The sequence below is a fragment of the Chanos chanos genome, chromosome 1 (genome assembly GCF_902362185.1).
Source record: "Chanos chanos chromosome 1, fChaCha1.1, whole genome shotgun sequence".
NCBI lineage: Eukaryota > Metazoa > Chordata > Actinopteri > Gonorynchiformes > Chanidae > Chanos > Chanos chanos.
The window spans coordinates 38,062,211-38,088,683 of record NC_044495.1 but is presented as its reverse complement, the minus strand read 5'-3'; the positions used below and the strand labels follow the sequence as shown (position 1 = coordinate 38,088,683).

The 26,473-nt window shown below is 40.1% G+C and overlaps 1 protein-coding gene across 1 annotated transcript; it reads right to left on the bottom strand.

Annotated features, from left to right (window-relative positions):
- Positions 1-17,482: 17,482 nt before the first annotated feature.
- On the bottom strand, positions 17,483-23,651 carry LOC115816993 (G1/S-specific cyclin-D1-like). The gene is made up of 5 exons (XM_030780210.1): positions 23,454-23,651; positions 22,073-22,288; positions 21,456-21,615; positions 19,153-19,301; positions 17,483-17,635 (listed from the first exon to the last, which is right to left on the bottom strand). Exons 1-5 carry the CDS (start codon positions 23,649-23,651, stop codon positions 17,483-17,485), a joined length of 876 nt encoding a protein of 291 aa, XP_030636070.1.
- Between the last annotated feature and the right edge of the window lie 2,822 nt (positions 23,652-26,473).

Sequence of the window (26,473 nt, the reverse complement as noted above, 5' to 3'; positions counted from 1 at the left end):
GCTCAAACGGTGGACATTTACCTCCAGTGTGGACGGAGCACAAAAACCAAGCACTTTACGACTGATTTTTAGAGCAGGATATTTAATTTCTTTATTTAAGAATTAATATTGTGAAAGTTGTTTATTTATTGCCATTGATTTCATTTTAATACTTTTGAAAAACTGACTAGAGCTAAGAGAGGGCAATGGGCAAGGACAAAATCTCTTCAGATTTATCACAATATATGCTGCTATCTAGAAAAGGATAACTTTTTAATAGGTGGATTTTGCACTGTCAAACCATGGAACTTATAGCTGAATCATATCTTATCTTTTCCATCGTAACTCATGAATTGTTTTTTTGTTTTTTTGTTTTTTTCAGTTAAACCAGTGTTATTCTGAACGTTGTGAGCTATATTGCCTATCAGGACATACTAATACATTTTGGAGGGGATACGTTTTTATCAATGTTAACCCTTTTCCATTTCATTTTAACTTGGCCCCAGTATAGTTAATTTTAGTAAAACACTAACAGGAAAGATAAAACATTAATCTGCCCTTACACCCTCTGTATTCCTTATAAACCCGGGCTTCAACTTACCACCGATTATTATTCTGATCTTCAGATATAAGACGGTTGAAAAGTAAGTGCATTGTAGCCAAGTGTTGGGCAGTAACAGTTCTTGTTCTACCTTACAAGTTACTAGCACTGCCATGTAAAGCATTACCTATTTAGCTTCATTTATTTCTACCTCATACCATGGAGATCCCTCAACAGGGCAGGATCTGCTTCAGAGAATGTTTTTCATGGGTGTTCTTGTGTTGCCTCTAATTTTTGCCTTTCATCTGTTATAACCGCAGATCTGTGTTAAGCGCTACTTATGTAGGTTAGCCAGTGAGTCATAGACTCCAGTACACTGCGCTTTGTCCTTATGTACAGTCAAGATGAAAAGGGCAGAAGGAAACCCAGTGGTGTCAGAGAAGAAGGCTTTTATTGTTATGATAGAGTAGATTCATACACGTGTGTGTTTTATGCTTTTTGATCCATGCTAAATGATCAGTCGATTGGTCCATTTGAACGCTTGTGAATTATCACAAAGACACCTCCCACACTATAGAAGAAGAGTTCAGTCTTTTCTGAATGACTGATTTTACTCTATCTGTGGATTATATCTCCTTTACTGGCATGTTTGGAGAGTACATCTTCTGAATATGTTTATGGATAGGATGATGTCAGAGTATTTTGAGAATGCATATTTGGACCCATCACATCATCAGAATAACAGCGTATAACTGGACTATGTATTTTTTCTCAACCGTTAAGCAATACTGTTCTTTGTTTTTCAGCGTTAAAACCAAATTTCACACACAGGCAGCCTAAATGTGCTGAGTGTATTGGAGTGGAATGACAGCTGATGGAGAATTTTGCCTTTCTTTGCATGACTTCACGACTGCTCTTTTATTTTCAAAATCATTATATTTGAAAATGAAACTTGTCTCCAGAAGTAATTAATGTCCCGTTGCAAGTTGTGGAAAGGCACTTGTGAAACCATCCTTTCACTTTCTGCCCTCAAATGAGTTTTTTTTTTTTTTTTTTTCTTTTCTTTGCTCAACCAGTGACTGAAAACTTTCGTCATTGTTCCGTGTGTTACACAGTGTATCCTTCAGTCTTTGTCTGTAGTTTTATACAGGTCTTGTTATAAATTGTGGTGTATGTGCTGTGCACATGGTCGAATAATTTAAAAAGAAATGTAATAAATTATGTTCTGCAAAACCACGCTTCATCAGTGTCTTCATTTTGCCTTCTGAGGTTCATGCACAACAAAAACACATCAGGAATGATCATGAATGCCTTCAAAGAAAATCATTTTCAGTAAACATGACACATTTATGGAGGTATGTATAACATAGAATGTATAATGTTAAGTGCAAAGTGGTGATTCATTAATTCTTCTAGTGCCCTGAATAGAGCTTATCAATTACTACTGACCAGTGAGGTTTATATCCAGGTCTGCGTAAGCCCTCTCTCTCTCTCTCCTGCTCTCTCTCTCTCTCTCTCTCTCTCTCTCTCTCTCTCTCTCTCTCTTCTTCTCAAAGCACCGGGGACATTCCTTATATTTGTCATGCACTCGTTCAGGTGTCTCCCCTCTCAGAACTCAGTACATATCGCACCATCGCTTTGATTACTGCAAATGGCACTTGTGGAATTTTCAAATCCTTTCAAGTTCGATAGCTGCACGTCAAGTTCATAGCCTGAGGCCCTGGAGCTCTTTAATGTCCCTCCAATGAGAGTGTGTCACTGGGAGAGAGAGCTCATCTCTCTGAATGATGACTCACACGGATACTACACAGACTTCAAACCTGGTGACGCTCCTCTCTGTCACACTAAATAACGGGGTAGCTGAGACTTCACAGACTGTCTATGAATGTCAGCGGCCTATTCCTCCAGGTATCATGGCAATACAATATTTCTGACAAGTTACCACCATTTCAAAATGTACTACAAGTCTCCAAAAAGTGTCTTCACAACTGGTTATCTAAAGAGGTACAGATAAGTAATAGTGTTATTTCATTATTACATAGAGGTTATATTACAACGAGCCTAAAGGATGGAAATGTCTGAACTGGTTCTATGCTAATGAAAGATCACCATATGAAAAGCCTTGTGTATTCATGCTTCTCTGGTGTGGTAATTTTGGTAAAATTCCCATTAGTTAGTTGATTATGTAAATAAGGATAAGCATGGTGAAATTTCTGTCTTGGGCCAGAGCAGGGATGGTGTGAATGGAGGACAAAGCATTGGTAAACAGCAGAGTGACTTTAGTGGCAGAAACATTCTCAGCGAACCATCCAGAAGACTGATGGCTCCATTTTGTGTCGGATTTGAGTGGTTCTTTGAAAGTCTGCTTTTTTACTTTTCCAAACCAAATTTTTTTCAAAACGATGGTCATCCATAGACTAAGCTCAGAAGAAACACTCTCATTTAACTGGGTACACAAATGGTGTCCAGTTTTGTCCCCTGTCTTTAAAGCAGTCTCATTTCCACCCTAATTGCTGGACATAACAAATAAACAGTTATTCCCTTTTTTAGCACCACCTTCTCCTAAACTCTTCAACGGAACAACTTGTGTTGAAAGTCAACTGAACAGTTTACCTTAAAAGTCTCTTTTCTCCAGCTAAGGCCTTTCAAGTCTTTAGTCTTTACAAGGACTTCACAGGCTCCTCCAGACTAGCCAGGAAACTGGCAACAATGTGTGTGTCAACAGAAAGCGTATTGATGGTAATTAACTGCAACTCAGTGGATGGTCTCAGTAAATAATCAGCCCGGGAAGAGGAGGGAGCTTGAATTTTCATGAGATTTGCTCTTATGCGCTCTCCGTGGCAAAACACACACGTCAGCTGAGGAGGTAGCCATGGAGATCTCACAGTGGTTGCAGAGTGACAGCACTTGTGAATGGGTATGTATGATTCTGCTGATCCTGCTATGTCAGTGGGTCACACACAGATGGGTCCCGAGATGATTTCATTCAGTTTTATTCAGCTCTCACGAGGAACCATTGGAAGTGTGATGCGATTGTCAGCAGAAGATTTTAAGTGTCCTGAACAAATAAAATTAATTACAATAAATAATTTTTTTTAGAACCTTTATCAAATACTTTTGTTTCAATGTTCTGATAATTCACTATGTGGTTAATACACTATATCCTGTATGTGAAATCAATAAGCACAATGGAAATTACAGCATCTTTCAAATTCTTTATTATTTAGCATAAATTGATTGAAGTACAAATCATGTGAGTTGCAGCGACATACTACGACTGTAAATTTTATGATTTGTTATTCTCTTTTATCTCTTTATATATTGTATAATGCATAACTTAGATAGAGTGTGTAGTTGAAGTATTCAAACACATATGTAATATAATTTTTTGGATTCTAATGTCAATACAATGAAGAAATGGGATAATCATATTGGACAACCAGACAGCACAGATATCATTTTGGGCATTCTGTCAACTGTAAAGTCGAAACTACTCTACAGCTAGTATGAAGCTTAGAGCTTAGGGGAGCAAAAAAGTTAAGAAGGCACGTGGACTTTGACACAGAGATGCTGCTGGAGGAGGAGGGGGAGCTAGCAGGGAACCCTCGCTCACTCATTTTCAAAGCCACTTATCCTAATTAGGGTCGGAGGGGGGGGTTGCTGGAGCCTATCCCAGCGTGCAGTGGGCGAAAGGCGGGAAAACACCCTGGATAGGTTGCCAGTCCATCGCTGAGCAGACACACAGACAAACACACTCACACACACACTCATACCTAGGGGCAATTTAGTGTCTCCAGTTTGCCTAACCTGCATGTCTTTGGACTGTGGGAGGAAACCGGAGCTCCCGGAGGAAACCCACGCGAACACGGGGACAACATGCAAACTCCACACAGAAAGGACCCTGGCTGCTCAGCTGGGGATCGAACCCAGGACCTTCTTGCTGTGAGCCTACTCACCGCACCACCGTGCCACCCAGCAGGGAACCCTTCACCTTTTTTTTGTCCTCCAAATGGACTCACAGCATTCGCTGGGTGGGGCAGCCTTTAAGCCTTTAATATGGCCTCTTTATCCAAACCAAATCAGCCTGCACCTCTTCTTTTGGTGCTGCCCGGATGGTGTCATGCTGTGGGGGGGGGGGTCTCTCCCACAGTTGATGGTCGACTGTTTACACCACAAGCACAGGAGAACACACAGGAGGAGGAAGAGTAGGAGGTAAAGGAGGAAGAGGAGGAGGGGGCAGTGAGGTTATCGTTATGGGGTTCACTGAGGAACTCTGTAACATTTCCCTCATATCAGAACAGAGGTCAGATAAAGTGCATAAGGCAACTTAAAAGTGGGAAAGTATTAAACATTTTCACTGAGAAAACTCATCGGTGTTTGATTTATGTGTAAAGCTTGGTGGAGGTTGGTTCAATTGTTATACAGCACCCCTGTAACAAAGTCTGAGAACATCTTTAAAATCACAATCATCTGAAGAGGTTCCACCTGCAAACTGTGTGTTCTCATACACACTGCAGAGCCAAAACATTAGGAATTGAAAGAAACATGAAAAGGAACAAAACCAAGTTACTTACGCACACACACACACATATGCACACACACACATACACACACACACACACACACACACACACACACACATGAAGTCTGTGGTAGTCCTTTAAGACTCTTTGCTGAACAACCTTCAGTAGGCTGTCTGGCTGTTACAGTGTTTTGACTGTCTCAGGGCGTTTATCTGCTGACTTCCCTCCACTAACAGAAAAACAATAGCCAGGTGGAAGTGTCCTCTTTCTAAGGTCACAAAACAGTTCCAACGTGTATAGCATTTCTGACTTTCATTTTTCTACAATTAAAATGTTTTACTCACCTGAGGAAGATTTCCAAGTATGTCAAAGCAAGTCTACAGTCATATGTTAGTGATGATTTCCAGATACTTGTTAACTTTCGACTATATGATTGTTCCTGGAATGTTCTGCAGTATCTACACAGCAGTTGGTCTTTAATACTGGCTTCTCAGGAATTCCCATTATCTTCCACAGGTTGTGCTCCTTAGAGATCTGAAATTCAGCTAGTTGCATGCCACCAAATTGTTTATTCTCGATATTGATTTGTTTGGCACCGTGCATATGGTAATAGGCCATGAAAAATAATAAACTGTTTCAGAAAATGGTAACAATTGTATGATAGTTTGATCAAAATAAATCAAGTGTATAAGTGAATGCTTGAAAAGTGTTTTTTACGATTCAATCTTCCTAATTACACCGAAAAGGGATTGCCAATTCAAACAGCACTGTAAACATCAAAGAGGAATTACTCATTGCTTGACATGAAAGAGGCACTCATTCAAAAGAGACTTAAAATCACATGATGTTCGGTGTTGCTGTGTGTAATCATTTCGGGGCACGTAAATGATCCGCCTTCCCAGATTTTGGGCAGTGCTGTTTCACCTGCATGCTTTCTTCTCACTCCAAACCCTACTCGGCATTCATGTGAAAGTGTGTGTTTCCTGTCTGTTTGTGCTGGCGATATGCGTCTAAGAGTGTGTGTGTGTGTGTGTGTGTGTGTGTGCTCAGAGTGGCGTGTAGTCTTGGCCTGACTCCATGCACTGACAGGCCTGAACCTGTGCTCTGAGGGCTGGTGCTTTGGTCTGGGCAAAAGAGGAAGGCTGTGTTTAGCAAGCATGTTCGTGCGCTCCCTTTACTTCTTTGTAAAGCCAGCTGTGAGGTGTGTGTATGCGTGCACCTGTGTGTGTGTACATGTGTGCGTGCGTGTGTGTGTGTGCGCTCACTTGTGGCTGTGTGTGTGCGCCCATGTGTGTGCTGCGCACGCGCGAGTGCGCCTGTGTGTTTATGCGTGTGTGTGTGTGCGTGTGTGTGTGTGTGTGTGTGTGTGTGTATGTGTGTGTGTGTGTGTGTGTGTGTGTGTGTGTGTGTGTGTGTATGTGTGTGTGTGTGTGTGTGTGTGTGTGTGTGTTTATGTGTGTGTGTGTGTGTGTGTGTGTGTGTGTTTGGGACACTAGTGCGGGTCTCCAGATGTGGGACCATAAAGAGAAGCACTTCAAAAGGACTAAGACAACTAGGCCCCCACCACCTCCACCTCCTCCCCTCGTCGTGGGCCCAGGCTCTCTGGGCCAGCCTTCTGCATAGGTTCTTGGAGAGGGGAAATAGCGCACATGCACTGCCTGTAATCACTGCCTGGTGCCAGGTGGTTTTGAGGCTAAAATGGACTGTTTAAGAGAAACAAGTGTAGGCCCAAATTCACTTTCCACTGGTATTTCTAGGCAGCAAAAATGCAGGCAAATAGCCTTTCCTGAACGCCAGACAAACAGTTACATCTGCTCTGCAACCTTGAACTTGACTGCTACATATACTTTGATCTCCCACACAGCACCCTTACAACCAGAAGGACACAGATGTTTACAATATTTCAATATACAAAATGGTTTTTCACTGAAAAAGCAAACATACAGTCAATGAAAGTACTTGAAAGGTTTACCTTCATTCAAACCTCACATTTGTATGTTAGTTAGTGATTGTCTTGTTTCAAAATGTCAATAGTTGTATTGTACAGTTGCATTGCAGTGTGCTTAAATGAAATGATTAAACAGCCATTTATAGTGCGTAACTAAGCCTGACTATATGAACCTCACCGGCACAGCATTACAGGTAAAAAAAAAAAAGGCATTCTCCACTTACCCAAAAACTCTTCAAAGGTTTACTTCATACTGTAATAGTATGAAGATTAATCGGTTTATGTGTGTGTGTGTGTGTGTGTGTGTGTGTGTGTGTGCGCGTTATTAATCACTCAATCTGTTAATCATTCTGTCAGAGGTTATGTTGAGCAGCATTTTCATAATGTTTTGGAAGGGACCATTTATGGGGGTTTTTCCCTCTCATTTATGGGAGAACTTTGCTGAGCAGTAGGCATTAGCCTGATGGTAGTAACTGGCCGAGATGCTGTGTTTCTATTGGTCAGGAGAGTTGTGTCATAATCAGAAGCATCATCAGCTGGCAATGACAGTGGCAGTGAAATATCTGCCACCCGTTTCAGGTATTGGCATGAAATTTTTGCAGGTGATAAAGTTAATTATTGGAACATGGCTGGTCACACCTCCAGTGTTGGCAAGATTGGCGGGTTTCTGTAGGGAGCAGTGTAAAAAGGGACTTCTGTTCTGCAAAAGGTCAATCTCATTTCCACTGCATTCCTGCAACATGTTTTCACATTTCCAGCTGGAGCCTTCAACAGTTCCCATTCTTCTCGTCTGGCACTCTCACACAACTCACACACACACTGCACAACAAAGGCACGATAAGACAATGCCGCCACAAAGGAAAGAAACCCGAACTAAATTCTCAGTTGTCGTGTAATTCGCAGAAAATGCAGCCAGACGGGATGTTGAACTTGCTGTATTGTGAGTCCAAACCAAAGTACACAAGTTTAGGAGTAAGATTTGAAATTGTTCTGAAGCAGAGTTCTAGAGGTCATTTTTTAGACTTCCTTTTTTTTTTTTTTTTTCCATTTTTCAGACAAGCCACAAACTGACTGATATTTATCAGGTTGGTGCTCATTCACCCATTAGCGTAGGATCGCGACAGAGTGTAGTTTAGGAAGCCCCACCCCCCCCTCTCTCTCCGTTTCTCTTTCTCATGGGCCACATTAGAAGTGTCTTGAGGATAACACACACACAACCAGCCAGAATATCATAACTCAAATAGGGCTGCAGGGGGCAAAACATCGTGTTCAATTCATCAAAGCTGTTCGGGCCCCTCCTCGCCTCACCCAGAGAAAAAAACAGCCCATCATATCTTATCTGCAAGTTAAGCTTAAGAAGACGTCTCCTTTCATTAAACGGCCCCTTGATCAAACGCTGAGCATTGCAATCAGATCTGAGCATTTGAGTGGCGGAGAGCACAAGGTAAGTTTATCAGCACATGTGGGAGCCCTAACCTGGGATGGTATCGTTTTTGTGTATGTGGGCCATTTGATTGATGTGCTCTATACAACCAACATCCTCTTCAGAACTGACGTTGGTCTTTGAATTTCTACAGCCTTTTTTTTTTATCTCTCCACCCGACAGTTTTTCCTGCACACTCTACATTTGTCCACCTTTGATTTGGTATGAATCTCAGAGAGACTGTTTTGATTCTAAAATATAAGACAGGGTTAGAGCCAGAGTCACAAGTACATTATGAATGACTAATACTGAATTTAAAATTAAAAGAATTTAAGAATTTTTTCACACTCGCCATGAATTAATGCACAAATTAACTGCACACAAGTAGTACCCACATCTCAAACCAAAGGGACACAAAATCTAGCAAAAGACATGCCTTTGCAAAGACAGATTTTTAAGTTAACCTTGCAATTAGGTATTTTAAGGATAAACATTCAACCACCGTGCTTACATAAGGACTTCGTCAACTATTCGAATGTCAAACTAAATTTAAAAGTATGTGTGGGAGTGCAAAGCAAACATTGTAAAGACAACACTAAAGGAGCCCCTTTGCACTAACTTGTGTGTGTGTGTGTGTGTGTATGTGTATGTGTACGTGTATATGTTTGTGCGTGTGTGTGTGCGCGCGCACGCGTGTGTGTGTGCGTGTGTGTCAGTGTGTGTCCGTGTGTTTGTGTGTGTTTAAGGGCGGATGGTCTTGCTGTCTTTCTCTGTCGCGATGAGTCATACTGTAAGCTCTCAGCAGGTTTGCTGTGTATATGTCTCAGAGAGTCGACTCATCACTTGCAGTTAAGAAGAGATCAGATGTCACCTCCAAACAGATCTCTACAACCCAAGCCCATAGTGGCAGAGCATCCAAACAGGTCAAAGTCATCCCTCCGGTGTGAGACATTCTCCCGCCTGGTGACTGGGGATCAAGCCCCTAAACAAAAAACCACCTACACACTCAACAATAACACAGCTTGGTGGGTCTGAGGCACAATATATTAGTACCAGTATAAGATCTTCAAGACATAACCAGTGAGAAACCCGCTGAGTTTCTGTTATGATCATGATGCTTTTTTTCTCTTTCCGCCAGAGGGTGCTGTTACCTCACAAGCGAGACAAATAAAGATTAGACAGGCAGAGAAAGAGAGAGAGAGAAAGAGAGAGAGAGAGAGAGAGAGAGAGAGAGAGAGAGAGAGGCCAAAAGGAGGAATTTCAAAAGCTCAGAGGTAGTGTTTGTAGTGCCGTTGTGTCCCACCTGTTGCTCTCTGTTAGATTTACAGGATACATAACCCTGATTCATGCTTGTGTCCTGACTTGCTTCCCTTTTAGATGTGGCTGTTTGAACGCCAACATCTGAAAATCCCCACCAAAGACTTCTCTACGCTTTAAGAATCCAGCATGAAAATGTGTCGTAGACATTAAAATGTAGATGTGGAATAGTGCAAAAAAAAAAACTTTGTTACCTGATCTATCAGAAATGAATACCTTTAAGCGGTAAAATTCAGATGTCTTAGGAGGGGGTATCAAGTTAATTGAGGATAATTGATATTTCCTAAAACATATCCGCCATTTGAACCCATTTGAACTATCAATGGATTAGAAAAACGTTGTAGTCCGCAATCTGGTAAAATGTCAGCAGATTGTTAGAAATAGCCACATATATCTGACATGCAGTCATTTTTTACTGGTTGAGGAAATATCGATTATTTCTAGGTTGAGCAATTATCAGAGTATCTGGTTCAGATTAATAATTTGTAGCTAGAGGTTTTTGGAGCCCACATACAAGCTAAGACAAAAGAATAAGGGTCTTACCACAGCAGACACTAAGTATGAGTCGCATATCAGTTTGTCATGAAACTGAGCTGCAACAAAAGATGACAACAATTTTCCCAAAACACCCTTTGAAAAAGACGATATTCACTGCTGCTTTGTTGCTATGTGGCCCATCAAAGGCAGTGCTTTTGGTAGATAAGGCATTGTGTGTATTTCTGGGGCTACATGCACAGAGAAGGAAAGGACAGATAGGAGATTACCCTGATGCTGGCTTCTCTAAATTGCCCTTTAAAGATTGAGATGTGCCTCTTTGATACAGGGGTACACAATGCTGTGACGACCCTTATAAAATACTGTCCTGGCTCCTTGATTTCTTTCTTATTAATGTTTTTTTTTCCTTTGAGAGCTTTCTTGAAAGACAACACAATTGGCAGACCACACAGGCTACGGACCGGACACGTTGCAACATATGTGATAGCACGAACTAGCTGCCTGTTTTTACAAAACATTTCCATCTGTTATGTTATTCAGAATACTAATAATGGCCAGCAGACAGAGCAGACAAGACGGTAAAGTGAAAAAACATGGCCATTTAGGAATTACCAGATGACCTGCAGTAAAAAATGACTGCGTGTCAGATATATGTGGCTATGTCTAACAATCTGCTGACATTTTACCAGATTGCGGACTACAATGTTTTTCTAATCCATTGATAGTTCAAATGGGTTCAAATGGCGGATATGTTTTAGACATTCATCCTAAAAATGATATATAATGCTACACCATGTTGCCCTCTAGAGGTGAAAGGAACACATTACAACACTCAGTACGTTTTTCGTCACTGATAAATGAACGATAAAAGTGTCCGTGTTTTCATTGCATGATTGCATGATCTGGGAGAGCAAAGACTGAATAAATTGGGCACATTAGAGAAGAAATAACAATGTACACACTAGCACTTTCTGATCAAGTGTAACACAACGTATTGGTCCTTTCTTTGAAATATCACATTACCCCTCTGCAATAATTAAATTTTTTTTATATCTTAATCTAATTTCATATTTGATTACTGTTGTTGTTTTTGTTTGTTTTATGTCTATGTATGGAAGACCAACGTGAAATAATAGTTAACTCCTGTGCATCAAACATGAGCGCTTAATCAATGAATGAGTGGGCCTCTAGTTTATGCTTGTTGTCTCCCCCTGCAGGCAAGTTTGCGCATTTCACGTATACTGAAGCCCTTCGTAATACGGTTTAGTTTAGTTTGGTTTGGTTTGGTTTGGTTTGGTTTGGTTTGGTTTGGTTCGGTTTGGTTTAGCTTAGTTTACTTTAGTTTACTTTAGTTTAGTAGGTTGGTCCTTTGGCTAGTTTGTAGTTTAACCTTTGGATGGTATTGATTAATTTCAAGCTCTGATTTTCAAAGCAGCCCTTATTTTCAGGTATTTCCAGAGTTCAGTGACCAATTTCCACTGTACAGATTCATGCCTCACAAGAGCTTAGTGGATTTGGGTGAGCGATCTGTACTTATATGGTGGGCCTATATAATAATATATAATGATATGTAATGATCTATATGAGGTATATCAAGCTATGATGTAATGATTTAATCTGTATCATTCAGCACCTGATTTAAGTCTCTCCCTCCTGGTCAAATAATGGTTCTATAAAATTCAGATTTAAAAATCGTATAAGAGCAATAAAACATTTGTTCAATTCTTGTAACACAAGAGACATTTGATTATTATAAAAGCAAGTTTCCTATCGGAGGTATATCTGTGATGATGTAGTAAACAACACATAACAAAAAACAAAAAACAAAACAACAAGCACAACACACAAACACTCAAAACTTATCTGACGAATAGAAATGAGAACTGAAATAAACAACGAGTGTTCTATGGACGTAGGGCAGAGAGATACGATGAACACACAGTGAGGAATATCATCAGCTGATCAGTCTGATAAAAGTAGTCTGATAATAAATCCAATGTAGTACATGTATCCGCCGCAATCAAAAGAAAATAGAGTTTATCAGTCAAGAAAACAACATATCTGACAGCACGACACTGGATGTTGAAGAAAAAATGTTAAATAAGAAATGTTAAACCTTTGCATGAACGTTTTAAATACAGAATTAACAATGATATTCCTACATGTCACTTTTATGCAAGTGCATCTGTATGAACAAAAGGCAAAATCATGAGAGCACACAGGAGGTGTGAGGAGAGCAGTAGGGTTGCACAGAGGGCTGTAGCAACATGCACTAGTAAATGGCTCTTCAGCCATATTTTATTAAACTGTGGCACTTAATGTAACATTTATACAAATACTTCTACAGGTAATACAAGGAGACCGCATATAGTCGGTACTATAATGTAAGTCCAACATAATGACATTACTAGTACACAGTAGACATTGTACATTGCTGTGTTAGAAACAGTTTCTTTAAAAAGTGACAGTGAGACTGAGAGATTCATGCGATATTTGTTTCATTCTAAACACAATGTATTGTTTCCTCTCATTGCTTGAATGACTGAGAGACGTTAATATTAACATTTTATATACTGAGGTATCTAAGATTGATATGTTTTAAAGTGTGAATCTATACATTGTGAAACACTGCACTCCACAGGCAAATGCATCATTCCTACATATGGTATCTGCTGGCCTTGATTTGATTGATTTTGTAAAGGGCATACTTTTAAAGCATAGCAATTAATTTAGTAACAACAAATAAAAAGCTGCTCACAACCTGAACTTGTCTCCAAATTTGCATAAGATGTTTTGTATGCATCTTGGAAATGCTTCAAATTCACTGTAGAATCTTCACTTTTATTTTAGCTTAAGTCACACATGAACAGTCTCACAAACAGTCATAACTACAAAATTCACTCTGCAAAGTGCACACACCAAAACACAACCTAAAAAGTTATGAAACTGTGATGTTAACTACATCATGATCGAAGTACCACTGCTCTTACTTTTGAAAATATATTCACATGTTTATATTCATTTTGGCTAAACGCTCAAACTGCTATGTAGCGAATTAGAACATCCTTTCAGAAGTGGAGTTGGGGGGGGGGGGGGGGGGGGGGGGAGACCAGAGGAAATATGATTAGGTAACAGGACCATGGAGAGGCAATGAGGAGACAAAGTCAGGGGAAGTGGTTTAGTGGAGCAGACTGGGGGAGGAGGATGTGAGGATAATGAGAAGTGAGCTAAGAGATGAGACTAAAGGCAAGTAAGATAGAAATAGAGGACTGAAGGAAGTGGGCTAAGAAACACTCAAGGCAGGAAAAAAATGGCTTTTTGTTTGTTTGTTTCCCCAGATTTGGATGGTCTAATTATCCATTGTCTTGTAAGAGTCCTTGTTGCTTGATCGTCATGTCAGTCAAGGTTAGCGAGGCCTGGCACCAACCGCCTGAGACATGTGAGAACCAGCATTTATGTCAAGCAATGTAATTCATATGGAGCAATGTAATATTTGCTTAACCCTACCCACAACCACGTAGGTGTCTGACCATACATGTTTAGCACTGAGAAAGCACAATGGAGATCAACCCCAGCACGGATAGCCACGCCAGAGAACACAACCCCTGGCTGGAGGCGGCAAAGGTTGTGCAACTTGGACCATATCAGCCAGAGTACAATTCTGTTTTTGAAGTGTTGACCGCATGATGGAAATATAAGGTTGTGAAAGAGATACATTTCAGTCTTACCACTGCATTTTAAATATCCTGTTTGTGCTGCTGACCATATCTATCGATGAACAAGAAAGGCTTTACACTTACTCTCTTACTTTCTTATACTCTCTTCTACTCTCACACTCTCTCTACACTCTCTTACCCTGGATAAGAGGCATTTCATACACAAAAAAAAGTCTCCCAAGTATATACAGACACACAAAGGGACTCAGGGTAAAGACAAGAAGATTAAGTGTCCGCATTTGTTTTTAATCATGTTTATTGAATGTCTGAAGCATGTTGAAAATAAGACTGGAGTGCAGTTCAGACAGGATAAAATACCACGGCCAACCCCACGTGAACCTGTACTGATCCATACATAACATTTCAGAGGGCTTACAATGATAACAAAACTGTTCATAGCTTTTCAACACATGACAAAACATCAAGCATCTCTTGAGATCATTAAGAGTATGTCCGTAGTGTTCAGTGTTGTAAGTAAGTCATTTTGTACACATTTTCTGATATAAAATGTATTGCTGTCTTTAATAAAATAGAGTTTTTGCAAGCAGCATTATGGAAAACAACTCAAAGCCATTTGTTTTCTTTCACTGTTGAATCTGAGAGTGTACTGTCCATGGTAAAGGCGGAGTGCAGGAAGGGCGGAACAATTACGTCAGAAACAATTTTACAAACGTTGCAAAAAAAAAAAAAATCAATCATCAATGGTACAGCTGTACTCAGTTTAGAGAGAGGAAAAAAGACAAACTGGCCTTGGTCATAGCTGTTTTTCATTTATTGTGCAGTGAAATACACATGATTGAAAATGCCATGTAGCTGGCCACTGGGGGACTAGGGACAGGGTAATGCGAGGTACATTATATTCAAATTGGTTTCATTTCACTACCAGATATGCCACGGGGACATTCCATTCAATATTCCCAAAATATAGGTTTTAAATTTGTACAAAAGCTTTATAAATATATATAAACGAGCCACAAAATGGCCGATTGGGGGGGCCGAGGCAGGGCGGGGGGGCAATACAGTCTCTTTCAATGAAACAGTGTAAAACTCAACAAGAGTTTAAATATTAGAATTTTTTATGGCACCAGTTTCAATGCACTCAACTAGCTCCCTGCAGGATCCATTTCGAAAAGGACAGACATGTTTTTTTTTTTTTTATTATTCTTTGACATTCTGCCCTGGAATAATCACATTCTGAGCAGAACAGCTGAAAATATTGCCAGAAAAAAAAAATCAAAACCCAAACTAAATGAACAGGAAAAAAATGTACTTGTGATACGAGGTATAGTAGAAAAACAGGAATTTTTATCTATTTTCTTTTTTTTTCCTCTTTTGGAACAGCATGGGTATCACATAAAGTAAAAAAAAAAATCACATTAACAACGTACTACAAAAAAAAGATGTCAATAATATCATTTTCTATGAGAAAATTAAAACCTATTACCTGGCAGTATATTGATACTGTAATAAAAATATTCACATAAAATAGCAGCAAAATCTTTTGATAAGAGAGAAAAAAAAGCACTGTTTTCTTTTTTAAGTCATCAAACTTTGCTGGGAGTAAATCCATAGCAGCTCATAAAAGGAGTGTTTGCTCCGTATTCTTTTACTTTTTCAACTCTACAGTTTCAACTATTGATTCGGCACTTTCTCAATTACTTCATGCCATCACACTTCCAACCGCTGTCCATCAGCAACTTCAGTTTTTTCTCTTCTTTTTTGTTTTGTTGTTGTTTTTTTTTTGTTTTTTTTTTAAATAGACTGATATTTGCAGCTTTTCTGTCATAATATTATGCAAGACAGATCTTTGAGTTTGTGCAAAATCATTTAAAAAGCCTTTTCAATCTTTACAGCTGAAGACAGGGTTAAACATTCCTCTTAATTTCTTTTAAAAGCATACTGATTCTTACAATGCCTGAATTGGAAAAAAAGAAATCTAACTAAGGTTATTTGTCAGATGCCAGGCCCCTCCAGACTAACTGACCAGGTTCTTTTTGCATTACGTCAGCACTATTGAGGACTATACTGTTAGTAAATGTGCACGTAACAGGTTTAAATAGTTGCAAGGTTAAGCTCTCTGTCACTATCCACACTGGCCTTGAGAAGAATTTTTTTTGTTTGCAATAAATAGTCGTTCACTTACAACATAACTATAAATTACATATTTTTAGTGTTTCAGATGTGTAAGATGCGATTCAAGCCACAAAATGAATGCAAATGTCATCAAAAGTATGTCACTTAAAGAATATATAATGTACACTGTAAGTTAAAAAAAAAAACAAAAAAAAACAAAGAAAGAAATAGAATGTTGGATGAAGACACTTTGCACCATTTTTTTTTTCATTTCAAGTGGAAATAAAAGCTGATATCCAAATGTGAAATCTGAAGAAATATTTTCCCCAAACAATTCTCTTACACCCGCCATGCTGTTTGTTTCCAAGAAAATACAACGATTAGGCTTGCTCTTCTTTGCAAATTTACGCCTTAAATTGTTCTTAAACCATTCCATATTTTGTGTAAATTTTCCAACTTGGTATGCAAGACAAGAGTCAGTAAAGAGTTATTGGCTGAAAGTGCTTTGAAATGGAATGGCTTTAGAAAATAAGACAGCTAGGAAAAGCAGGTCAGGAGCAAACTGGGAACCCCAAAAGCCTTAAGCAAGACTTAAAACTATTACATTAGCATATCTGTGTCTACACAGAATGATTTGCGTGGGTTCATATCCACTAAAATGGTGTGCTGGTAACTATGAATTTCATAACCTTTATCCTTTTTTTGGAAGCGGGTCTGATTCCAACAATGTTAGCTGTTAGCATCCAGACAACTTGATCATTAAACCAACTCAAGTGACAAAACTGACAAAAGCATGCCATGAAAAATCACATGCTATAGCTATGCTATCCATTTCTTAGGACAAAAGATGAGTCTGCATGTAAAACACTGACTTCTGTATGAAAACAGAAAACAATTGAAAAAAAAAAAGTGGCCAAATGCAAAGAGAGACATGCACACTCTTGCCAGGATAGCAAAGCATATGGACATTTCAAAAGTCAACCAAAGGAGAAGAAACTCATCCTCTTTACAAATGTGTTTAGCATACTTAAAACCTTTAATCCTCCGATGATGCTGCTAGCTTTCTTTTGTGTTAATACATAATGAGCAGTTAGCCTGATGGACAAAGAAGGCCTATTTCAGAATCATCTATTGTATTACATTTTTCTTGTACTGTCACAATCAATGGCGATTTATTTGTCCAATTCACGTTGTCACAAAAGCCAGTGAGAGGAGCAAGCCGAGGGTTGGACACTGAGGCTTTGATCCCTTATTCTTGTACCCCAGCCAAAAACTCTGTGCAGCGGGCGCCAGAGTATAGAGAGTTGTGCGAGCGGGAGGGGGGAGGGGTCTGCAGAACTGTTGCAAGCGCGTCCTCCTTGTTCCAAATGGTTCTCCGAAGCCACCAGACAACCTCAAGGAGGAGACCAAAGGGGCTGGAGAGAAGGGAGGAGTTGGGGGGTGGCAAAGAGAAAGAGGAAGAGCCATTCAAATGTTCACATCCCTCACGTCTGTCGGAGTGCAGGATAGATCCACATCCTCGATGCTCTTGGTCTCCGTAGAGATGCTGTGCTGTTGCGCCTGCCGGAGACTGGTTTCCAACAGTGACTCAATCTGCTCCTGACATGCCCTCAAGCAATCCTACAGAGGAAGCAAAAAAAAAAAGAGAAAGTTTAGCCTGGATACAACACTTCCGTAGACCTCATTCCATCTTCAACCATAAACATCTAGATAAGCTGTAAAATCTGACATTGAAGTTTGAGCTGAACCGTAGTCGGAAGTTCTAGTTGATATTTGCCATTTTATGGTTCATAAAGTTGAAGGAGGATCTTGAGTTTCGTACAATCAACTGGTTTTGCTTTTTAACCGTGCTTACGAGAGCAAACAAGCATTCAATGAAGTTTCATAAAGCCCTGCATTAGCAATAGGTATAACATTCAGCTTAGTGGAGAAGGATTTTAGTCGGGAAGGATTTTAAACCAACAGCCATAATTTATGCTACAGTTATGAGACTACAGTTTCCACACATTCTGACCTGACAATTTTCCAAACAACATGACAGAATTCAAATTATTCCAAACAATGGGACCGAATTTATTCAAGGAATCCTGCTATTTAAATCACTTAAATGGCTGACACTTTGAAACAGCATGGTCCTCAAGAGGCCAAAGTGGTAGGATTAGGGAGAAGGACAGTTGAGAAGCTGCAGAAACCCAATCCCTTACTACCAAGACCGAACCCCAACACAATGGAGGTAAGACAATCAAGCAGGCCCAGGATCAGAAGAGAAACGGCCGATCGGACGGATTGGGAGGGGGTTGACTGCCCCCAGGGACCTAATCTCTGATGATTTAGCTTCTAATTGTTAGCTTCAAAGAGCCTACAGGAAACCTGAGCTGCACTAGTATGAGAACAAGGGCTGAGAAGATGTATATTCAAATATAAAAGAATGACTCTTAGATACCTCGAGATGTCTGGTTCTGATGTCAAAAACTTGTTTGGTTTGTTTTGGGAGACAACTGGGAGACAATTAGTGTGGGTCTGGCTGATTGTGTGAGGCCAGGTATTTTTACTACTAACTATTCACAGAGTGCAAGACAAAGGTGAGCACAGCCCCAATAATAAGGTATCATACAATAGGCTTTGGTGAGCAACAATAAATATGCATGTTTACAATGGTTCCTCTTTAAATATAGCAACTCATTCTCACTTCTAAATCTCACACAAGTCCGTCCCCCTCCCTGCCAATCAATCGAAAAGATAACAAAGAGCTGGTACTTCTCCATCTTGCTGTAACACAACGAGCTGAACCAAAGTAAAAAGTCGTAAACTCCGGAGAACTGTTTGGTATCTCCTGTCCGTGTGCAACGGGTATTATCTCTTTTTCCATTCTCTCTTTTTTTCCATCACTCTCAGCGCTTAACATTTTCCTTCATTCTTTTCTTTTCATTTCATTATCTTCATGGATCATGGCGTTCCAGTCCAGCATCATTCTCGTCTTTCCTGAACATTTGCGCAAAGCAACAAACTGACGGCTATCTCTGTTTTTACAAGTCATGAACAGGACAACTGCAAAACAATTCAGCAATGTTCCAGAACATGCAAATGAACTCTCCTCTCTCTCACTCTCTCTCACACTCACTCTCTCACTGACTCACCGGGTCACTTTTGATGATCTGAGAGAGGAAGTCTGTGAGGCCCTGGGATGACAGCTTACTGTTGAGACTCCTGAGGTTTAGGCCCTGTACCGCCGCCGCAACACTGCCAGCCGCAATCATCGAGGGAGGGTTGGCAATGAATTTCACGTCTGGTGGCCGAAAGAAAGGAAGAAAGGGTTAAAGAAAGAATAAAGGTGAAGGAAGGAAGTTGGAGAAGTATCGGGACAATGGGAACCTATGGGTCATAATCTAGAGAGAAGACATCTGCCCCACATTCAAACCCCATTATGGTTCTGTTAATGGCCTGACTTAGTATAAGCCTGAAAAGCTCGGGACACTGGCTGCTAAGGGGGCAGGCGACATAGGCTGAGACAAAAGCAGAGGAGTGATTAAATGTCAATGGGCCATTTCCCCCCACATTCTCCCCCTACACCCCACCCACCCCAGCTCTCCATCTGAACAGTGAGAGGCTTGGGGGATAAGGAGGAGAGAAGCGAGAAGGCTGCACAAAAGGGCATAACTAAATAATGGTCAAAGCTGAGAGAGAGGGAGTGAGAGAGGGAGGGGGGGGGGGGGAGAGAGAGAGAGAGAGAGCATTGCCAACTATCAAGCATTCTTGAGTGACATCATGTTGACAAGTGGCAAGATGTCCTGCCACTGAGGAGCTATGCTGTAAGACTCGCCTTACTAAAGCATGCGTGTGCACACACAAACACATACATGTATGCAAACACAAACCCTCGCTTGTCTCCATCCTCTTTACCTCCTCTCTCCTCCACACTCAACTTGCCATAAATCACGAGATTCAATCTTCCAACGGGACCCCTCGTGTCAGACTTCCTCTACCCTATACGTAAATCTGCCACAGAGCTCTTTCTTCAAACAGGGGGTTAGGAAACTTTAACCCCAATTCTATCTGCTTACACACACACACACACACACACACACGCATACACAAATGCAAATGTGACCGATCCTCAACACCAAATGTTGCTATAAAATTGTGACACAATAATAATACATTATCATGTGAATAAATGAGTAAAGGTCTGGTATTTATGTAAATGAATGTTAGAAGGGTCATAACTTCTGTTTGTCCTTATTATTAGGAACCTAAAAACAATGGGGAAAAAATCTATAACTGCATACTCTTCACAGTTCAGCTATTGTTTATTAACCTGAAGAGAAATGAGCACAGCCATTCCCAAAGGTAAAAACTCTGGCTTTTACTTTTCACAAGCTCTGAGAAGTTGGACTATCTCTTACGTCAGACGGCACCAATCCACCCACCTACACTCCTCCTTCCCAAAAAGAGACTATTTAAAGGGGTACAGTCTTGAAAAACCACAAAGAGTCTGGAGGAAAGTGGGGCCCAACCCTATTCAACCAACTCAGTTAAGTAATAACTTAAAAGAAAAAAAATTCTCCCCAATTCACCATAGCATAAAATCACTTCCTCTGAAAACAATCCAGTTTTCTAAAAGGGAAGAGAACGAATGTGTGTATGTGAGTGTACGTGCTGGAAACACAGGATGGAATTCCTTCAACATCACCTTGAGCGAAATTCCCCATTGCTCCCAGAGTCTGTGTCTCCATTATACAGGCCTTCACTGAGGCTTAAGGGCTTTCCAGTGGGTGGAAATTGGACAGTGCTCTGGCACAGAGCAAGAAAGAGCTAACTGTTCTCCTGACGCTTTTCCCTGACTGTTAGGGAAGCTCTCCAGTTCACTTAACTGATTTCAGATCAGCAGCTAGGGGGCAGAACGTGGCAGCGCTTTTGAAGGGAGCAGGAAAAGGTCTGTTCCCAATCATGCCCTGAATGGTTCATTATTTTGCAACCCCTGTATGATGGATAACACAGACAAAAGGCACTGTGCTTTTGCATTGCCTTCCATATTTAACAGTCCAACGGAGTATAACATGTAAAAGAAACACCACTACACTGCCAGAATTATAACACGCTTCTGCAACACAAAAACAGCTCATACTAAACAACAACCAATCAAATTTTACAACATTGATGTTGCAAGATACCATGTTTCACAACAATTCAAGAATATCCATAAAAACATCCACAAAAAGTATGAAGCCATCTCAAAGAATAGAGAAATAAAAACAACAAAATAAAAGGATGCAGTTGAAACAAAAATCAATACAATTCTGCTAATATTGATAGCAGCTTACCTTTGACCTCTCACTCGTTATTCCATATTAAACTCCAAGGACATAGAACAATAATTCCCGTGTTAAAAAGCACTCTATATTGTCAGCAGTGATAGAGACAGTGGGATTCCCATCCATACCTGTAGCACAGAGAGCCACAAACGTCTGAGCATGTTTGCGCAGGATTGGCTTGGTGTCCTGGTGGACGGGCAGTTTGGAGAGGAAATGTTCAATGAAATCGTGTGGAGTGACCGAAGCTAGGTCCCATTTCAGTTTGTTCAGCACAAGTAGCTCCATTTGCTAGAGAGAGAGAGAGAGAGAGAGAGAGAGAGAGAGAGAGAATTCCTTTTGAGAAAACGTCTAAGAATGAGGTTGATATGGTCTCTCTGCCGCTAGAGGGTGATGACGTTCTGTAACGCTAACTATGCCTTGCCGACAAAAACATCTCTTGACGACTGTTTAAGGAGTGAAAATAGACTGCTAGATCACAAATCAAGACAAGATATCCCCCTGAAAATTCTTTTACGATCAGTCAAAGACTATATGACCAGCTAAGCCTATAGGTTAGACTAATACTGAATTAGTTTAATTGTTATACAAAAAATAAAATAAAATTTGAAAAAAGCTGTTGCTATGAATGCTACATCGAGGTTAATTACATAGTTATATCATGACCAACATAAATATTCCTTTTATTTTGACAATTCATATCAGACATGTTTCTGAATGTCAATACAGGCAACTCAAGTCAAATTACCAATAATTCGCTGGGTCGGATGGAGTTGTCGGTGTAGATGCATAACTTCTCAACTGTTAAGGGAAAAGTCTCCTTCATTTTCGACGCCAGAAACATACAGGTAGCTCCCAATAATTGTAATCTTGTTTTCTTCGTCGGTTCGACAGACAAAAATCTGTCCAAGTAATTCATTGCCAAAGGGAAAACTTGCTCCTCGCATTTCTGTTCCTCGCAGACCTGCCACCATAAGGAAACTTGAATTAGCAAAGTCGTAAAAATTCAACATAAGATCTTGCTCCCTCAGTGAGACCTACATATCAGAGTAAAGTGCATTTGTTAACCTAAGTGCTTTTGTAGAATATTTTATTACTAAGTCAAAAGATTTGGCTGACAAATCTTTCAGAGACACAGCGGTAGCGTCAAGCGTAAGGCAAGGAGTGAAATCATAGTTCGTCATGTTTTCAAAAAATATTTAAAAATATTTTAAAATTATTTAGGTACATAACAACTACATGACAATTTAGATAAACGTGTTATGTATCAGTTCCGTCTAAAAATATCTGACTATTGACCTGAATAACTAACAAAATCAATATATATATGTGAGACTGTCCCTATACCCAAGAGACATGCGACATGTGCATCTTTTGTTGCCACAAGTTCTTAAAAACCGGCAATAAAGTATACCATTTAATTCACAGTACACAATGAATCATAACAACATTAACAATAACTTAAACTTAACAAAACATACACTCGGCGGAATAAACTTCTCAAAATTAACATACATTTGTTCAATTTCAGAACGTCTCTTCCGGGGATGTAATGAGCTATGATTATGTTTGTTTACACAAAACTTTCACAAGCTATTTCTCCACACACAATCAACGTGTAATTTAATACTTTGCAATACTGTAAAAGGCTCAGAGGCTTATTTTCCCCCATTATTATTTCAACATTAAATACTTTTCCACACGAAAACAAAGATGGCGCATACTGGCACTGGATGGACTGCATACGTGTACATTGCTGATAATTTATAATAATTTAAAAGTGTATTCGTTCCTCGCATTTTTCAGAGTGTGTTTAATAACAGCTATATTACACGTCTAGTATATATATTTAAGAGCGATAAGAGAATGGATATTTTGTCGCAACGAAATATAAGAGTCTAACACACCAGAAAATCGAACACAGTTGAATAGTGGATTTACTTATTTTGAAATCAACATAATTTGGATACACTGCATTGCACACTACAGATTGTTAACAGAACTTTGACATAACAGGCATATTAAATGCCTTGTCTTGGGTCCAAAGGGCATTTCGAGTAATTTTGAAATACACGATGTTACGGAACTACACGAAACTGTGGTTTGTTTAGTTTGAGCATTGCACAAACCTCAAGCATCCATGTTGCTAGTATTTTCCTCATATAAGGCACGATTTCTTTCTGAACACATTTGAAGTAGTTTGTAGCAGGAAGGTAGTTGTCCTCAGCCTTTAGCATTGTCTGTAGGACTCTGTCTGTAAGCAAGTTAGGATCTAGGTGCGCTCTCCTAATTGTCTCCACTTCGCAGCAAAGCAACTGGTGTTCCATTCCTGATCTTTCCTAAACACAAGTCACTCGAGCTTCGGGCTTACGAGGGACTGAGTGAGCGCTTTTCACAAAGCTCCGTGGATGCTGCCCCTTGCCGCTGCTGTCGAAGCCCTCTGGAGGCGACCAAACTGTGCTCTCCCCAATAAAACTCCAGGGCTCTGGGCTATGACGTTACTGTTGTTAGGAGATCAAAGCCAAAGCGAGCATGAGGGAGAGGGAGAGCGAGTGAGTGAGAGAGAGAGAAATAAAGAGAGAGAGGCCTCAACTAGATGGATAAAGTTTTTTGAAGGGCTTGCTCGTTCCGCACAACCCCATAGTCCTTCCCACTGCGGTCTGTTTATTGCGTATGAGAAAGTGGGAGGTGTTTTTTTTTTTTTTTTTTTTGCAGTGGCGGTAGGCCTGAATGGATTGTTGCAAAGGCAATGAGAGATGCTCCGGATGGGGGTAGTATTTTCTTGCCGATGGTTACCTGACCACTCGTAGCTGCTCGGTCCTGCATAATTAAACACAGCAGCAGCAAAATGTCAACATTAACATATATGTCTGTACAAAATATATGTTTCCTATGCATAAATACACAGAGAACTGGTTGATCTTGTCTTTTTTTACAGCAGCGTTAATTATTTTTCATCACTTATTGGGCTATGTTTATTAAGCCATTACACGCTTTGTAAACCTGCATAAACGTTGCTCTTTTTTACGATTAGCATTCCTTAACGTCTTCTTTCGTCACCTTTATTGAAATAGTCTCTTAGACTCCGCGCCTCGTATCACAGAATTATTCAGGAATGAAAAAAAAACCCTTGAAGGCATCTCAAGCCTACACCTTGGCAGTAAAAGCCGAAAGGGCGCCTCTCCCTCTATTCGGATCATTTCAATCAGTTCATCTAAATCACAGACCACACCTACCAAAAAAAAAGAAGAAAAAAAGATGCATGCCTTTGTAACCTCCAACATTTCAATATGCAATTCAACTGATTGCAGTTGTGCATGCAGATTAGCTTCAAAGAACTGAACTCTTGTTTGCAAAACTCTGCCACAGTCCTGACTGATCTCTTTTATAATGGCCTGTGTATAAAGTTAGTTCGTCTTGTGACTGAAACAACACTGACCCTTCGTTTACTGTACACACTTATATCAGTGTTTCCTTTGGCAAGGCAAAGAAAGACTGGCAATGCCTCAGTATGGACAACATTCACTGTGCATGCAAAAGGGAGATTTTTTTAATGTTACAATTATATACATCTCTCCTTTTAGAGATCAATATTCCTTTGTGCCGTTAATGTGTTTGGTCGAGGAACGTGTATGTGTGATTTTTGCCCATTTTGTGTTTGTCAAATATGATGCATACGCCTACACATATTGTGTATGAATTTCACAACACATTTTGTTGAAGGGCAGTCAAGTGCAAATGTAGAGGAGCTCTTTCAATGAGACCTTTTTTGAAAGCCAGAGTTAAAAGACTAAGTGTTGATGGTATTCAGTTTGACCTTCTCTATAGAGAAACTTCCTGGTTGAGTGCCGTGAATGAGCAACAGCCGAGGCATGTGTGTGTGGTGTGTGTGCCAAGGCCAGCCCAGCCCCACAAAACAGAGCTGGAGAGATAGGTGAATTCTTGTTTCTCACGGCTGAGGAAAGACTCAGATCCACTCTGTGTACCTGAGGAAGAGTTGGAGTGCAACAGTCAGAATTCTCTCCTCCCTCCCCCTGTCCTTTCTCAGCAGCTGGACACAAACTGCTTTGTCAATCAGTGTAATGTATCAGTGAATGGATTATGGACTGTATGTAATGGTATTCCTAGTTTTTTATTTGCTTATCTTTGTCTGTGTGTGTGTGTGTGTGTGTGTGTGTGTGAGAGAGAGAGAGAGAGAGAGAGAGAGAGACTGAGTGTGTGTGAGAGAGAGAGAGAAAGAAAGAGAGAGGGGGGGAGTTCTACTCCATCACACTCTCCAAAACCAGTTTATCTATCAAACACCTTGCATGATACATGGCTTTGTTTTTGTTGAGGTTGTTTGGAATAGTAGCCAAATTGAAGGGTGAACTTTTCACCCTCCTTTGCATTTTGGCAAAAGGAATCACTTAGTCAATCCTCAGTTTTCCTCATTGTGCAAGCAATTTCAGTATTGTGCAGGAGAATGGAATGCTGTGAGTTTTCCCCAAAAGCAGTTCCAAGGAAAGACTTTCCATAATAGTTTTATCACTGTAAGGGGCAAACCTGGACATCACAGTGATGTGTGTATCAGTGTTTCTTTCTTTTAGCACTACGATCAAAAGTCTACATTGTCCCCTTCAGGCAGATCTTGACCCAGGACATCTAAGAAAATAAATTCCAAAGACCAAGCATTGACAGCCTTATAAATCAAACATATAATGGAACACCAATTACATAGGGTGTGGTGAAGTACCATGGAACAGGAATCAAAGATTAATGTCCGTTTCTTGCACTCTTTTGACCACAACACTGTGACCCCAAGGCAGTAAATCAATGAGTCTTGAAGCGATTTAAAAAAAAAAGAAAGAAAAACCAAAGGATTGCAGTCAAAGGAAGAATGTGAGTCATTCTCATAATCCATATCAATGGTTCTCAAATGGAAAGCACCCTTTTATAAAGGACAGCATCAGTGTAGGAGCCGCAAAAGCACAACAAGGCCGATGTTTTCACATTTTTGAAACATTTTTGATGGCCGTTTTCATATCATCTCCATAGGATGAAACTGATACGTTGTGTTGAGGACAGGTGGGAATACACTGACTGAGATCAAAATCTGGTCTTTCAAGACCTTGAACCAGACATACTCCAAATAAATGGTTCTGAGAAATCA